Source organism: Cetorhinus maximus, chromosome 11 (assembly GCF_964194155.1).
Source record: "Cetorhinus maximus chromosome 11, sCetMax3.hap1.1, whole genome shotgun sequence".
Lineage (NCBI taxonomy): Eukaryota > Metazoa > Chordata > Chondrichthyes > Lamniformes > Cetorhinidae > Cetorhinus > Cetorhinus maximus.
The window spans coordinates 85,230,286-85,246,848 of NC_135889.1; the positions used below are offsets into that span (position 1 = coordinate 85,230,286).

The following is a 16,563-nucleotide window of genomic DNA, read 5'->3' on the forward strand; positions in this document are numbered from 1 at the left end:
GTGTAAGCCAACCACAGTATATACAATGGCACATAACTACTTCACCAAGAAGGGATGCCACTTCTAAATAAGTGAGGAACACACCCATGTCATTGTTCCAGGTGCCAGTGATATCCAACTCAAAAAGCAGAAAATTTAGTTCAACTGGGAAGATTTTATAATATTATAAACTTACCTTTGCCCAAGAGGGACATCTTTTACAGTTAAGTAAGTGGGAAAATCCACTATATTTGCAACTGGATAAGCGTGCACAGGAACAAGTAGAGTGTCACCTTCCTGCAAAAAAATACAGTAATTACCGTTTAGTTACACTGTATGTTATGTTTTAGCATGAAGATGAAAAGATAAAATGAGGAAACTAAAAAGGTGTCACAGTCCCCAATAATTGGTAACCAATGAGTGTGCCTGCTGTGGTTTAAGCTAGGGGTATGCTAATATTCCATCACCTGTTTTGCAGGTGAAAGAACCTGCTGCAAGTCTCAAGTTATGGTAGTTAATATGATTTTCATTGCATTATTCATTACATTTGTCCTTTGATTTTTTTGCTTCAATTTGCCAGAGAGAAGGGAGAAAAATAAATTAGTAATAGAGTTACTTTGAGGTAACTGTACAACAGTCACGGCTCTCAGGATGGTACCTCATATCCATAACATGCTGCTACTAGATCCAAGGTTCTCCACCAGCTTCCCATAATACTCTGTGCAAAGACAGTGGAACGATGAACGTCTGTTTTCGCACATGCATAGCATTGTCCCTCTACTAACATTGACAATGAATTTGAATACATTATAAAGCAGTCCATGGGGCATCAAAGTCCCTCTTCAACTTGACTTTCTACCAGATGCAAATGATGTGAAACCCAAGTGCATAAGACTACCTGCTAAAAGGGTTCACAAACCTTTGTCATGATGTAGTCAGATTAATGACTTGATTCTTGATCACATCATGGCCTTTGCATCCATTTGTTCCCAATACCATTCTATGCTGAAAAAAACCTGGTAGTGTCACTGACCTATAATGCATAGCTTTTGGTGGGCAGCGCAGAATGGAAAATGGGACTAGTTGCAAGAGGTCAGTGAGACCAGATGTCATGCAGGAGGTAGGAGAGACGGGTAAGAATAAAAAGACCACATAGCCACAGAAAGGTTTTCATTTCTTCAAATTTTAGTTTCTGGTTTATAATCTGTTATATATTGCATCATGTTATCATCCAGCTGATGTTAATACTGGACATGTAAGATTCCAGAGTGAAACCTGGCTTGGTAGATTCTAACTTTGTATTTTTTAGAAACTGTGGTCAGTTACTGAATACCTTCACAAGAGTCTGCCAGAATACTGTTAACACAAAGAATAAAATGTTTAGTTCACCAGAAAAAATGAACTATATTATGTTATGATGCGGCAGATGATGTGTGCCAGGTGGACCAAATCCACAAAGGAAATTTGGCCATGCTATCACAACGGTTTTGCAATTTGTATTTATTGTGTACAATTGTATTTTATTGTATTTACAATTTATTGTATTTGTGTACTGAATTCAGAAGTAATGAGTCCGCTAACACCTTTAGAGATTTAAAAAAATTAAATTAAAACATTTATTAACAAAAGAAAATATTTCAAGCACATAAGATTACAGTTACTTATTATGACAAATCCCAAAATTCCTAAGTAAACTGACTCCCAACTACACGCCTCCTTTAAAACAACAGTCCAAAATAGATTTTAAATTTAAATAGCAAGCCAGCAAGTTTACGACAGCAAACCACTCGACAGTAAATTCCAAAGGCTTTTCTTCAACTTTAGTTATTGGACACAGCAGACTTTTGAAAAAATGGCTGGAGGCTTCTCAAAGGCTGTTTCACACACTCCTTTTAGATCTTACATGGTCCCCCAACATAGCCTTCTATTCTCTTTATATATGTTTCTCTCGGTTTAATCTGTAAATTCCATTGTTCTATATGTCTTTGGAAATGTACTTTTTCCATAATATAAAAATCTTTCACGTTGCCAATTTTTTTTTGCATTAATTCATGGGATGAGGGCTTCACTGGCTGGGCCAGCATTTATTGCCCATCCCTAGTTATCCTTGAGAAGATGGTGGTGAGCTGCCTTCTTGAACCGCTGCAGTCCATGTGGTGTGGGTACACCCATAGTGCTGTAAGGAAGGGGGTTCCAGGATTTTGACCATGCGACAGTGAAGGAACAGCGATATATTTCCAAGTCAGGATGGTGACTGACTTGGAGAGATCTTCTAGGTGGTGGTGTTCCCACCTATCTGCTGCCCTTGTCCTTCTAGGTGGTAATGGTCATGGGTTTGGAAAGTGCTGTCTAAGGAACCTTGGTAAATTCCTGAAGTTCATCTTGTAGATGGTACACACTGCTGCTACTGTGCGTCAGTGGTGGAGGGAGTGAATGTTTGTGGATATGGTGCCAATCAAGTGAGCTGTTTTGTCCTGGATGGTGTCAAGCTTCTTGAGTGTTGTGGGAGCTGCACTCATCCAGGCAAGTGGGGAGTATTCCATTGCATTCCTGACTTGTGCCTTGTAGATGGTGGACAGGCTTTGAGGAGTCAGGAGGTGAGTTACTCGTCGCACGATTCCTAGCCTCTGGCCTGCTCCTGTAGGCACATATTTATATGGTTAGTCCAGTTCAGTTTCTGGTCAATGGTAACCTCCAGGATGTTGATAGTGGGTGGATTCAGTGATGGTAATGCCATTGAACATCAAGGGTCAATGGTTCGATTCTCTCTTGTTGGAGATGGCCATTGTGTGACACTTGTGTGTTGCGAATGTTACTTGCCACTTGTCGGCCCAGCCTGGATATTGTCCAGGTCTTGCTGCATTTGGACATAGACTGCTTCAGTATCTGAGGAGTCGCAAGTGGTGCAGAACATTGTGCAATCATCAGTGAACATCCTCACTTCTGACCTTATGATGGAAGAAAGGTCATTGATGAAGCAGCTGAAGATGGTTGGGCCGAGGACACTACCCTGAGGAACTCCTGCACTGATGTACTGGAGATGTGATGACTGACCTCCAACAACCACAATCATCTTCCTTTGTGCCAAGTATGACTCCAACCAGCGGGGAGTTTTCCCCCCCGATTCCCATTGACTTCAGTCTTGCTAGGACTCCTTGATGTCACACTCTGACAAATGCTGCCTTGACGTCAAGGGCAGTCACTCTCATCTCACCTCAGGAGTTCAACTCTTTTGTCCATGTTTGAACCAAGACTATTAAGAGGTCAGGTGCTGAGTGGCCCTCGCGGAACCCAAACTGGGCATCAGTGAGCAGGTTATTGCAAGCAAGTGCTGCTTGTTAGCACTGTTGATGACCCCTTCCATTACTTTACTGATGATCGAGAGTAGACTGATGGGGTGGTAATTGGCCGGGTTGGATTTGTCCTCCTTTTTGTATAAAGGACATACCTTGGTAGATGCCAGTGTTGTAGCTGTACTGGAACAGCTTGGCTAGGGACGCAGCAAGTTCTGGAGCACGAGTCTTCAGTACTATAGACGGAATATTGTCAGGACCCATAGCCTTTGCAGTATCCAATACTTTCAGCTGTTTCTTGATATCACGTGGAGTGAGTCGAATTGGCTGAAGACTGGCATCTGTGATGCTGGGGACCTCCGCAGGAGGCCAAGATGGATCATCCACTCATTTGGTCAGTACCTTTGGGGAAAAATAAACACTCTGCCTGGCCATGTTTATCTTGTTAGTTGAAAACATACTATCATCCCTTTGAAACCTAAACAACCCCTTCACTGACCTAAAAATGAAAATTTCCTTCACTGTACATGCTGAGACTTCATCCATGTTTAGTCATTAGTATTTCAAATGCCTTTTACCCCTAACTTTTTTTGATAACTTCAAGCTTGCAGCCTATCCGACTCTAATTTAATTCCATCACACAGTCAGAACCATCTACACTCACACCTATATACCTACTTTACAATAAACCACAATAATATTAAGAAAATTCTTATAGTTTCATGACAATTACATTAGACTAAAAGGCTGGAAAATTTTAATACAGATACTAGAAAATGATTCAAACACACACTATTCTTTTTTTCCCAGCAACCCTTACAGACTCAAAACCCCAGTGAAGAATTACCACTGTCTCAGCACCAAGGTTTCTTCTTTTTTTATTCATTCACAGGAAGTGGGTTCGCTGGCTGGGCCAGCATTTATTGTCCATCCCTAGTTGCCCTTGAGAAGGTGGCGGTGAACCGCCTTCTTGAACCACTGCAGACCATGTGGTGTAAGTAAACCCACAGTGCTATTAGGGGGTTCCAGGATTCTGACCCTGTGACAACGAAGGAACAGCGATATATTTTCAAGTCAGGATGGTGAGTGACTTGGAGGGAAATTTCCAGGTGGTGGTGTTCCCCACCTATCTGCTGCCCTTGTCCTTCTAGATGGTAATGGTCGTGAGTTCAGAAGGTGCTGTCTAAGGAGCCTTGGTGAATTCCTAAGTGTATCTTGTAGATGATACACGCAGCTGTTACTGTGCGTCGGTGGTGGAGGGAATGAATGTTTGCGGATATGGTGCCAATCAAATGGGCTGCTTTGTCCTGGACGGTGTCAAGCTTCTCAAGTGTTGTGGGAGCTGCACTCATCCAGGCAAGTGGGGAGTATTCCATCACACTCCTGACTTGTGCCTTGTAGATGATGGACAGGCTTTGGGGAGTCAGGAGGTGAGTTACCCATCACAGAATTCCTAGCATCTGACCTGCTCTTGTAGGCACAGTATTTATATGGCTTGTCCAGTGGAGTTTCTGGTCAATGGTAACCACCAGGATGTTGATAGTGGGGGGGATTTAGTGATGGTAATGCCATTGGATCTTATTGGGCGGTGGTTCGATTCTCTCTTGTTGGAGCTGGTCATTGCCTGGCACTTGTGTGGCGCAAATGTTACTTGCCACTTGTCAGCCCAAGCCTGGATATTGTCCACGTCTTGCTGCATTTGGATATCAGCTGCTTCAGTATCTGACGAGTCACGAATGATGCAGAACATTGTGCAATCATCAGTGAACATCCCCACTCCTGACCTTATGATGGAAGGGAAGTCATTGATGAAGCAGCTGAAGATAGTTGGGCTGAGGACACTACCCTGAGGAACTCCTGCAGTGATGTCCTGGAGTTGAGGTGATTGACCTCTAACAACTACAACCATCTTTCTTTGTGCTAGGTATGACTCCAACCAGTGGAGAGTTTTCCCCCTGATTCCCATTGACTTCAGTTTTGCTAGGGCTCTTTGGTGCCACACTCAGACAAATGTGGCCTTGATGTCAAGGGCAGTCACTCTTACTTTACCTTGGGAGTTCAGCTCTTCTGGCAATGTTTGAACAAAGGCTGTAATGAGATCAGGACCTGTGGCTGAGTGGCTGTCAGTGAGCAGGTTATTGCTAAGGAAGTGCTGCTTGATAGCAATGTTGATGATCCCTTCCATTACTTTACTGATGATTGAGAGTAGACTGATGGGGTGGTAATTGGCCGGGTTGGATTTGTCCTGCTTCTTCTGTACTGGACAGACCTGGGCAATTTTCCACATAACTGATAGATGCCAGTGTTGTAGCTGTACTGAAATAGATTGGCTGGGGCACAGCAAGTTCTGGCACACAAGTCTTCAGTACTATTGCCGGAATATTGTCAGGGCTCATAGCCTTTGCACTATCCAGTGCCTTCACCCGTTTCTTGATATCACGTGGAGTGAATCCAATTGGCTGAAGACTGGTATCTGTGATGCTGAGAACCTCCAGAGGAGGCCAAGATGGATCATCCACTTCTTGCTAGGGTTAGCTCAGTTTCAAACAGTTTTCTTCCGGCGCACTGCTGAGTATTCACTAGATGCTTTTCTTCGGCTCATATCTCTCCCTGAGATACCCAAAAACCACCATCACTATTAATTAAACTTCAAAGCAAACACATGAGTATCCTATAACCAGTTCCCCAGCAGGCTTGCAGGATTTACACTCTCTCGTATACACACACTAACTAACCTTCTGTGTTTCCCTGTCTGTATGTCTCTGGATCCCTGTTGCTCAGCAACAGCACAGTTTTTTCTACTTTATGTTTTTTTTTAACTTCACTAAATTACTAACCCCTTGGTAACCCATCTCTTCACTACAAGAGTTGTAAAACCTCACTAAAAATGCATGTTATACAAACAGGGCCCCGGACATTTCAGCACCCAGTTCACCAAAACTTCTAAATAAACCTAAAACCAGATTTCACCTTTCTTAACCCCAAATCCCAAATACAAAATATAAATTAAACTCAAAGCTATACATTGTTCCTAACAATCATATCAACTTTAAAAATTGCTTAATTCTACCAAACATCATCTAAATGATCAAGGCATGTATATTTTCAATTTATTTTCAATAGACAAAGATAACCAAATAGATTCATGGGCATTATTGTATTGAGTCCTCGTAAAGTTGTCAAACCAGTAAAAGTTAAAACAAGATTAGACTAACATTAGCTTCCGGATGTGGACTAAAACAAAACTCACCTTATACAATAGACACCAGTGGAGAAGAACTTAAAGACTCACCTTGCAATGAACGCGAATACTGTCATAGAAATATCGCCATTCATTTGGACAGAAATCAACTGTTACATTAAATGACATTCCAGGGACCAAGTGATTCTGTGAAATAAATTACAAGACATTAAATATCCAAAAAATATAAAATATGTTTGTAATACAACACAATATAACAAAGCAGCTTTTATTGTTCAATATTTGTTTATATTGAATTTATAAAATGAAAATCAGAAGGTACTATATTTTATAATACACAGTTCTTTCATTATTATGACGAATTTAGGGCAGACAGAACAAAGTTTTGTAGCTAATATCTGCGCATCTACTTTTCCGTTTTAGGATAACATTTTAGATTCCCTCACCATGGCTCCTACTTGGCTTCCTTTTCTAAAACACATCCCCCCCACCTTAACCACCATGTTGCAACATAGCACTCATCACCAAATCCAACCTCCGTTTTTCCATCTATTCCTCAAACTCCTCCACCACATTCAAAAATCAACCCATCTCCATGCCTCCCATTTTTCTTCAAGGACATACAAAACTATTCATTTCAGATCTTTTTCCTCATCAAATTCTTCTCACTTGTCTTCCCTTTCAATCTCTGCCACATTTCCAGTGATTCCAGTTTGCAACTGAATCTACTCTGCCCCATTAGTCAATTTCCTTGTCTTCTTTGCTTTTGTTAAGCTCACTCTCTACATTTTCCTCCCTGCATCACCATTTTTCTGTGGAATGAATCCCGACTGCAGACCTCAACTATCACTGTCCATCCATGGAGAAAAGAGCTATACAAACCTCTCCAATTCTCACAAGATACCATGCTCCAACCATCTCCCCCACTAAAAGTTGCCCTCCACTTAGGATAATATTAACACTTCTGTTGATCTCTAACAAGTTCCTACCTTTCTCATATATAATGCCCTTGTCCTCATCCAATTCCAGACAGTTGTGAATCCCCACTACTCCCAATAGTCATTTCTGGTGACTCAATTCCGTTAGCTGCAAGCTGCAGCAGAATTGGCAAATAAGGTCTATTCTATTGACTTGATTATTTCAAGGATGACCATTGTTCTCTTTCATTATTTCATTAAAGGATTCATAGGTTATTTCATTACAGGATCAATAATAAAGAAAATAGATTACAGACTAGTACAATAAAGTTGCTCCCGTAGATGAATTATTAAGATAATAAATGCAAAATTGGACTGTGTATCTCAGATCATACAGGGGTTCAATGGGAGGAAGAAAATTAATCTTTCCTCCAATACTTCTCTACCTGATACGCAGTAAAGATACACTGTAAACATACAATCTAATAAAACTAAAAACTAAAAGCAATACTTACCTTTTTGGTATATTTGATTTGGAAGTACTGTGTCTGTGGTGGTAGAATGTGAACATTTGTCATTGTTGAAGAAATGTTGATCAATTTCTGTAAAGAAACAATTATTTAAGAATTTTTGCATTTAAGATTTTTATAATAACTATTTCAATGCACAGTACAATATCCACATTATTATTTATTGAATTTGCATACAATAACTGATTTCCATTTCAGTAAAAAAAATGATACACACATTTAAAATCACTCATTTAGCATTGACAGTGGAGTTTGCAAACAGTGGAAAGAAACCATTCCTTATCATTGATCGATTGTTCATAATTAGTAATTACATTGCTGTATGCTTTGTTACAATTTACCTTAAACAATTCACTTTGCAATTTTCAAAACAAGACTAATGAGCTCAATAAAGGTTGTAGAATTGTATTTTCTTAATACTTTTGCTTTTTGAGTTTCCAGTTATTTGTAGTGTTGGAAATAACAAAATACTGTACTAAATATATCTTTAGTGAGGGTAAAAATTTTATTAGAACATCAATACAGTACATCTAAATAGTAGACAGTAAATATTGAAGAGGGTGTGTTAATGAGCTTTAATAGATTAGTTTTTGAATTTACATACTTCATTATTCAAAATAATACCAGAACATCAATTTCCTTATAACTCTATTTCAGAGCTAATATGCATTCCAGTGAATAATTTAGTAATATTCTACAATAACATTCCATAATCTTACAGTCTTTAATGACTGTTGTTTCAGTAGCACATTTAATTCTCATAAGCATTGTTTAAATATATTAGTCGATCTTCTGTTACGCTGCACATGGTAAGTCATCTCGCTTTTGCCTTTATTCTCTCTTCTTTTTAATTCCATGTCCTCTTCTGCTTATTTCTTCTTTCTTTTCCTTTTGCTATTTTAAAGGTGCATTCTGTTGTCAGGTGTTGGTTATCTTTTGGCAGGTCTCAATGAAGTCTTCGTAATCTTAAGAAGGTTAACTGTATGTATTATTAACTATAAGAACTATCTACATACAGTAAAGGGTTCAAGCCAGGAGCTGTCGCTGTGCTTTCTTGCACACACGGCTCTGTCCAACACGACTGACTCCTAAGGATGGGTCACATGTTCTCTTACATCACTGTGTCGGTGGTACTGTGCTCAGTTCCACATTAACCTTATATGTTCCAGACACTTTTACTACACAATCTAAATGAAATTTGTTGTTGTTGTGGAAGAAAAATGGATAGAAGAGGTTTTGGAATAGGGTTGGTATCTGTATTTAGAATTATTTGCTTGCATGGTGGGTAAATGCTAACATGGATTAGTTGGGCTGAATGGTCTATTCCTATCTTGTGATTTCTAGCATTTTCTTAGAAGACCACAGCCTCATTTCAAAAACCTGAGCTGAGATGTGATGGAACAGAAATGCAGATGTGCAGTGCTTGTTTGTCAGTGCTAACAAGCTTCCTTTCACCTTTATTACTAGTTTAGAAAGCTTATGGTCAGTAGTTTATAGATTATTAGTTTATATTATTAAAATTTCCTTTATTTTACATGAGCAGACATTTTTTAATAAGTTGATTATCTGTGGCCATGCATACAGATCTATCTGGATCAGCCTCATATCTCACCAATATATTTTACAGTTGCACATTATTTCTCTTCTACATATTGATAAAGGAGTCAAAAGCAGAGTTGGGTTCATTAGGAATATCATTAGAAAGTGTCTCACTTTTATTTTCAGCTTACCAGGATCTGTTGGTGATGTTTTCCAATCTCATAACCTCCAAAATGCAACACAGCAGGGAGAGCCTGAATCACACTGTTTCTCTGTAATGTGGCAAAAACCTCTGCAATGAAGTTTGAAAGAATATAAAATAACAGAGTTCCCAGAAGAGTAAATTACTTTTACTTTTAGAAACAGGTAACATCACATCAAAACAATATTTGCAAGTTGCAACCCTTCTAATGCACGCAGGATAAGTAAATGCCACCTATGCAATCTATCTTTCTGCATATAGGGCCCGATTTTTTGTGGAATCTAGGTGACTCCAGAGGCTTTTAAAAATAGTGGGTGGCACCCAGATGCCAAAGCCCAGTCCCCATTTCCAGCAGATCCCATTTTTGCTGGCAGGGGGTAGGGGAGGGGGGCGTGAATCACAGATACCGGAAACATGAACTCAGAAAGGCCTTTTGACATTAATGGTGAATTCAAACATTTTGTCTGTTTCAAGGGCCTTAACCTACAGTGTGAGAATCACGTATTGACAGAGGAGAAGTAAACACTCTTGAAGAGTGGATAAGGTCTGTTAAGTGTCATGATATCAAGTTTTTTAATTCTCCAACCCCTAAAACATGAAAAAAACAAACTGCAACTGTCAGTTAGAGTTAAAAACACAAATGCGCACTGCTAGAGTGCACTGATTGACAGGCCATCTGGTGTAGCTTAGGAAAAACTATTAGTATCTGTTTCCACAGTTTCTATAGGTTCCATTGTTAACATTTCCTAAAGGTTATTATTAATACAGCTGAGCCCATTATGAATGCTTGGCTGAATTACAAAAACTTCAAAACCACTCAGTAGAGGGCTGAGTTCACATTTTGATTTTCAGTTTTAAGAGGCTATTAAAGGATTAGCATCTTTGATATTTGAATATAAGTTTGTTATTTTAATAACAGATTGACCACTTAAAGGGATTTAAAAGGTTTGAATGGATTTCATGAATAAGAGCTTTTGCTTCATCAAGTGTGTTTGAGTGAGAACTCTCTTAGATTGTCAGAAGTTTTTTTTTCATCTCCACATGGCTCCTGTGGTCTGCCCATAGTGGATACTGGTTGAGTAATAGTATGTGGTGGCATGGAAATGGCATGGTGTATGAGGTGGAATGGAGATGCCATGAGGATATGAGGTGACAAGGAGGTGGCAAGGTAGGTATGTTGCATAGAGTATTGCATGGCGGTATGAGGGGGCATAGTGGATGGGTGGGAGGTGTGAGGGGATGTAGGGAGTTGGGGGGATGGGTGAAGGGGTGAGGGCTAGAGGGTGTATCAAACTTTTATAAAACTGGTCCAAAGTCTCAGAGAACTGAGGCAGGCCTTCTAATCAGCCTTCCTCAGCACTCACCTGCCTCGGTGGCCACCTCCAAACTGCCTCGTGTGTAGGGGTCATTTCCATGGAGATGGATCTGTCAAGCCAGGAGATTTCTTGGCTCAAGCTTCCCATCTCAATGGCACAAGTCCAGCTAACAGTCTTTCATTATCATCTGAATTATAACATAACTAAAATAAAACAGTTGATCCTTATTGGAGTAGATTGAACTATCCTACTAAAACATATGCTATTTAGATGAAAGTTACACAGTTTGAAATGTTTGTTTTCAGAAGAAGCAAGTTTAAACCATTTTTTCATTTACTCTTTATGACCGAAAGTGACACCTATCAAACTTTGTTGCATAAATAGGTGCATATTTCATTTTCTATCAGTTCTATCAAGCACAGTTTATTTATTCTACCTTATTTCATCATCATTATAGTCCACAGTTTGAAATTCCTACTTTAATGAAAAATTTAGTTAATAATTTGCAAATATTGCAGTTATAGTTTTGCATATTCAAATACATTTTTTTCTGAAGGGGCATGGGGCGAACTAACTCGTGACCTATTGTTATGACCACAGCCGGTGTTAATTGCTGTGCAAATCAAATCCCAGAGGGAAACTAGGCCATACCCTTTTATTAATTCTGAAAATGAGAAGAAGATGCACCAATCTTAGCAGTAAGAGGTCCAGTAACACTTTTGGGGATTTTAAAAATTAAAAGTAAAAGTTTTATTAACCAAAATAACAGATCTTAAGCACACAAGATTACAGTGACACAATTAAGGTTAGTCTGACAGAGCATTCCCCCAAAAACTCTACTTGGTCAAACCCACAATTAAACGCTTTCTAGGCAACATTCCCTTAGAGATGTCTACTATGAAATCCAGTAATATTACACAAGGCAAACTGCTGTAGCTTCAATAAAATCATACCACATGACCTTTACCCTCTTCCACTCTGCAGTGGAATCTACTTCAGAATAAACCTGTTTGCTGCAGTCCAAGACTTTTCTGGCTTGACTGGATGGGTGATTCAAACTGCATCCTCTCCCCCAGAGCCCCAGCTATAGCTCAACAGCTCAAACAGCTCCAGCTATCTCCACCTATTTCCATAGCTCCAGATCAACATCAACTCTAAAATACGTTTTTTCTCCCTTTCATCTCAGTTCCATTTTCTCACACCTCTTTGAGACTCAAACCCTTCCAAAAAGATTTTTCATGTTTCCATCTAGTCTTTGCTTTCGGGTCAATAAAATACAACATCCCCACTACTATATACCTATGGAGCTACTGCAAGATGCAAACATGTTTCTTGGTACTTCTGACTCCCCTTTGATATTCAAACAAACTCTCAGCTTATCTAAAAATGCGAATGTTAGATCTAACATATTTACTTGAACCTCAAACTTAACACCACTATCCTTTTCATGTTTCCAAACCTGCAGACAACCTGACTCCTATCAATCTCTTGCCCAGCTTAATTAAATCACACATACACACAGAGACACCCAGTCTATTTTACAGAATAACACAATATTCCCCAAAATATTTTTAAAACCCATTCTCACACCTATTCATTTTTATATACCTTCCAGTAACTGTAGGACTCCTACAATTAAAACTGCAGCCCTGATTTTAAGTGGGAATTGGGCAGATAGGAACATAGGAGCAGGAGTAGGCCATTTGTCACTTCAAGCCTGCTCCACCATTCATTAAGATCATGGCTGATCTGGTTGGAGGCCAAACTGCTTTCTCTATTAAAGGTTTGGCCACCAACATGGGCAATTCTCTTCTACTCAATAGAGTTAGGACATTAGCATGCTCCCCAGTGAGCTGTTTCCTGCACCGTCCTTTCCACCTGTGCCTCATCCTGCTCACTGCACATGGTAAGAAGCATAATTAGTGATGGCAGCATTCCTGTTGCATTTAATTGACCTGATTTCACACTGACGGTTCCAGGCTGGCAAAATATATTTCATGGCCGAATCTTCCAGGGCTGCCAGCAGCAGGAAGCTTGACAGGTGGGGAACTTTTGGCATGAGGCCAAAAATTAGTTTCCTGATGGTGGGATGAAGCTTTGCAATTATGTCTCGGGACTATATAGGCTGGTTGGGCTTCCCGACGAACAGTGTCGTGAAGCCCTTTTGCGTACATTTATGTGTCATGCATGCTCATTAAAAGGCCAGCTCACCATAATTAAGCTCCCCCTCCAAATTAAAATCCCCGCCAGTCAGAAATTAGAACGTTCACATTTACAACTGCATATAAACGGCCGTACCTTGTTAGCTTGACTTCCTCCACGACTTTGAAATGAGTCGCCACTGCTTTGGCCTTCTTGGTGACCGCTCACAAATATTAGCTTCTTGACTGAGATCGGGTGCCAGTAGGCCAAGCAGCGTGGAGGCTAAACATGGAAGGCAGTGCAGGCGGGGAAGAAGGCAGTGGAGGCTGGATAGGGGAGGCAGGCTAAGGGGGGAAGGGGTGGAGTGGAGGCAGAACAGAGGAGGGAAAACCAGCAGGGAAGGGTGGAGGCAGCACAAGGGAGGGACCAACGGGGCAGGGACGGAACTTCTGCGGGGAAGGAAGACAGTCTGGGGGAAGGGAAGGACTCTGTCCAGGACAGAAGAAAGACTGTCTGGGAAAGGATTAGTGGCCAGTGAGAGAATGCAAGAATGCAGGGACATGGGGTGGAGGGTAGGGCCTTGCTTGTTGAGTCTGGGGGTTCTGCGGATGTGATGGTCATAGAGGGCGGGGTAGGTGCTCGGGGGTTGAACTCAGAGTATTCAACAGTGGAGCCAACAGTCATAGCGAGAGGGGGCAATGGGATGCAGTAGGGCGGCTGGCCCAGGGTAATAGTCGGGTAGGTGAAGGTTTCATGGAGGGGTTTCACGGAAACAGAAGAAACACATAGCTTGGAGATGGGAGAGGTTAGGGTCAGGGTGGGGATGGGGATGCTAACCGGTGGGATGAAGTTAGTGGGTGACAGGGGAAGGGTAGAAGGTGGTGTTCCACATGTCTGGAAGATCACATACACCATTTTTTCAAGGCTCTTCAGAGGGCAGAAAAGGCATATGAAGGGTGACAGGCATAGGTTCAAGGCCAACAGGGGGAGGTTCAAGGGCGACAGGGGAGAAAAATAGTTATATTGGGTGAGTCAAGGATGATGGGATGAAGTTAGTGGGTGACAGGGGGAGGGTAGAAGGTGGATCAACATGTCTGGAAGATCACATACACCATTTTTTCAAGGCTTTTCCTCACAACACAGTTGTTCTGCACGTGTGAATCCTCAAAGTGGGAGGATGATTTTTTGAGTAGGTGGAGTTCAAGGTGAGCACAATTGGCCAACTAAAGGGACACTCTAATGATCATGAGGCAACTGAATGAGAACAAAAGCAAAAAATGCTGGAAAAACTCAGCAGGTCTGACAGCATCCGTGGAGTGGCATCTGTGGATGAGAACTGTGCTCAGTTGTGTTCTCCTCGCTATGGTGAAGCCCACATGGCTGCAGGTTTGCTGCCTCACTCATGGGTCTCATAACATTGAGATCCCAGCAAGGTCAAGAGCTGCAGTAATTTCACTTGGTGGAATAATCCCACAGACTCTGGAATAAGTCTGGTGAATCTCTTTATGTGACGTCAATCCTTCCCTAGATAAGGAGACAAACAGGACAGACAAAACTCCAGGTGAGGTCTCACCAAGTCTGCAGTTAGCAGCTGCCAGACCTCTTTAATCCTACACTTTATCTATCTTGCAAGCAAGGGCAACTTGACAATTGCCTCCTCGTTTGCCAGCTGCACCTACATGTTTACTCACAGTTACTTTACAACAAGGGCAGCCAGGTCCATTTGGCCATCCACACTTCTCATTATCTCACCATCCAGGAAAATCTTTTTGATTTCTATTCCTCAGGCCACAGTGGAGAGCATCACACTTTTTGACTCTCATACTCCATCTACCATGTTCCTGGCCACCCACTTAGCCTATCTAACTCCCCTTGAAGCCTCTTTGCATCCTCCTCATATATCACATCAGGACGCCAGCAGGACATGCAATGACTTGACTGTAAATGTTGCACAGACAGCACAGAGGGCTCAAAACCGGGTGAACAATACCTGCTGGTTGCCTCGCAAATTCACGAATAATGGCCAAGGTTGCAACATACCCATGTTGGATTATTCAATGATGACACTACTGATGATATGAGACAAAAGTGGTGTACCGGTAGAATCACATAATCAGAATCTGATTGGGAACAAAGTTCAATGGCCTTAATTCACCACAACCATGGCAGCAACTAGCAGCATCATGAGAATACAGCAAACCTGAACACAACGCAATGAAACATATATTTACAAGTGCCAAACGTATATACAATAGCTGTGTACCCATGCCACCTCTGTGCATCAAAATTTCTTTATCTTTCTTTTCCTTTTATGACATCAAGGTGCAGCCCTGACAAACACAGTTGAGGTTGAGGCAGCCTGCTGACTGCTATGCCTTGTTGATTGAGAGGACTTTGGCAGTGTCCTTTGGTGGCCCTAGGCCTAGGCACCCCGTCCTGCTAAGGGTCTCCTGCTCAGGTACAGGTGTACCCTCCTCTGCCTGGCCTAGTGGGGGGCGATAGGGTCACTGGCAGAAGTGTGGTGGAGTGGCAGGGCACCCTTGGAGTGTCCTGGGATGAAGCCCCTGAGGTGATTGGCTGGCGCTCTTCCTCCCTGTTGGCACCCAATGGCACCTCCCTGACTCCTTAAGGAGAAGGGACACCCAGGGAGAGATCGAAGTGCCTTGTTCCTCTCTCACCTAGCCATTGCTGCACTGCATCCATGGCTAGAGAGATGGAGTGCAGGTCCAAGCGCCTATCTGGAAGAAACTGTATATTCTGCTGGACCTGGGTCTCCAAGGCGGTTGCCACCCTTTCCACGGGGGCAGCCAAGTACTTGCATGCCTGAGCCACCCTAGCAGGCAGATCGTGGACAGAATCCTCCAGCCTTTGGTCCAGTCTGCACACTTCTGCCTGATGATCTCCTGCCAGTCTTTGCATCTCCATCAGGTCTCTTATGGCCAAGTCCAGAGGCTCATCATCTGCATGGAGCCGAGCAGGGGCCTGATCTCCAGCAGTCCTCCAAGTGTCAGAAGCCTCGACTGTCACTGTCTCCGCCAGTTATGGATCTGTGTTGTGAGGTTATCACCAGATTATGATCCCGAGCCTATTCTAGAATGTGCATCCACCAAGCTAAATGTCTTTGCATTGGTGGAGGGCGCAGGTGAATGCTGTGCTTTGTATCCTCTGAGGATTCTGAGGTATCATCCTTAGAGGTTGGGTTGGAGCTATTTTTTTTAAAAAAATTCATTCATGGGATGTGGGCGTCGCTAGCTAGGCCAGCATTTATTGCCCACCCCTAGTTATCCTTGAGAAGGTGGTGGTGAGCTGCCTTCTTGAACCACTGCAGTCCATGTGGTGTAGGTACCCCACATTGCTGTTAGAGAGGGAGTCCCGTGGCTGGTCTCCACTGTGGGCCCCTTGCTTTTCTTGCTGGTACCTGGAATGGAAAAAAGATTTAGTGA

At 41.9% G+C, this 16,563-nt stretch overlaps 1 protein-coding gene across 4 annotated transcripts in view; it reads right to left on the reverse strand.

Annotated features, from left to right (window-relative positions):
• The window catches only part of cfap221 (cilia and flagella associated protein 221), a 192,100-nt gene that overhangs the window by 146,136 nt on the left and 29,401 nt on the right, over nt 1-16,563 (reverse strand). For 3 of the 4 annotated variants that reach the window (XM_078552370.1, XM_078552368.1, XM_078552369.1), the window contains exons 3-6: nt 9,652-9,752; nt 7,907-7,993; nt 6,565-6,660; nt 176-276 (exon numbers count right to left, since the gene is read on the reverse strand). In XM_078552370.1, coding sequence (XP_078408496.1) covers nt 176-276; nt 6,565-6,660; nt 7,907-7,993; nt 9,652-9,752 — 385 coding nt within the window. Of the gene's footprint in view, nt 1-175; nt 277-6,564; nt 6,661-7,906; nt 7,994-9,651; nt 9,753-16,563 lie in introns of those variants that run through there. The other variant, XM_078552371.1, reaches the window with a different exon arrangement.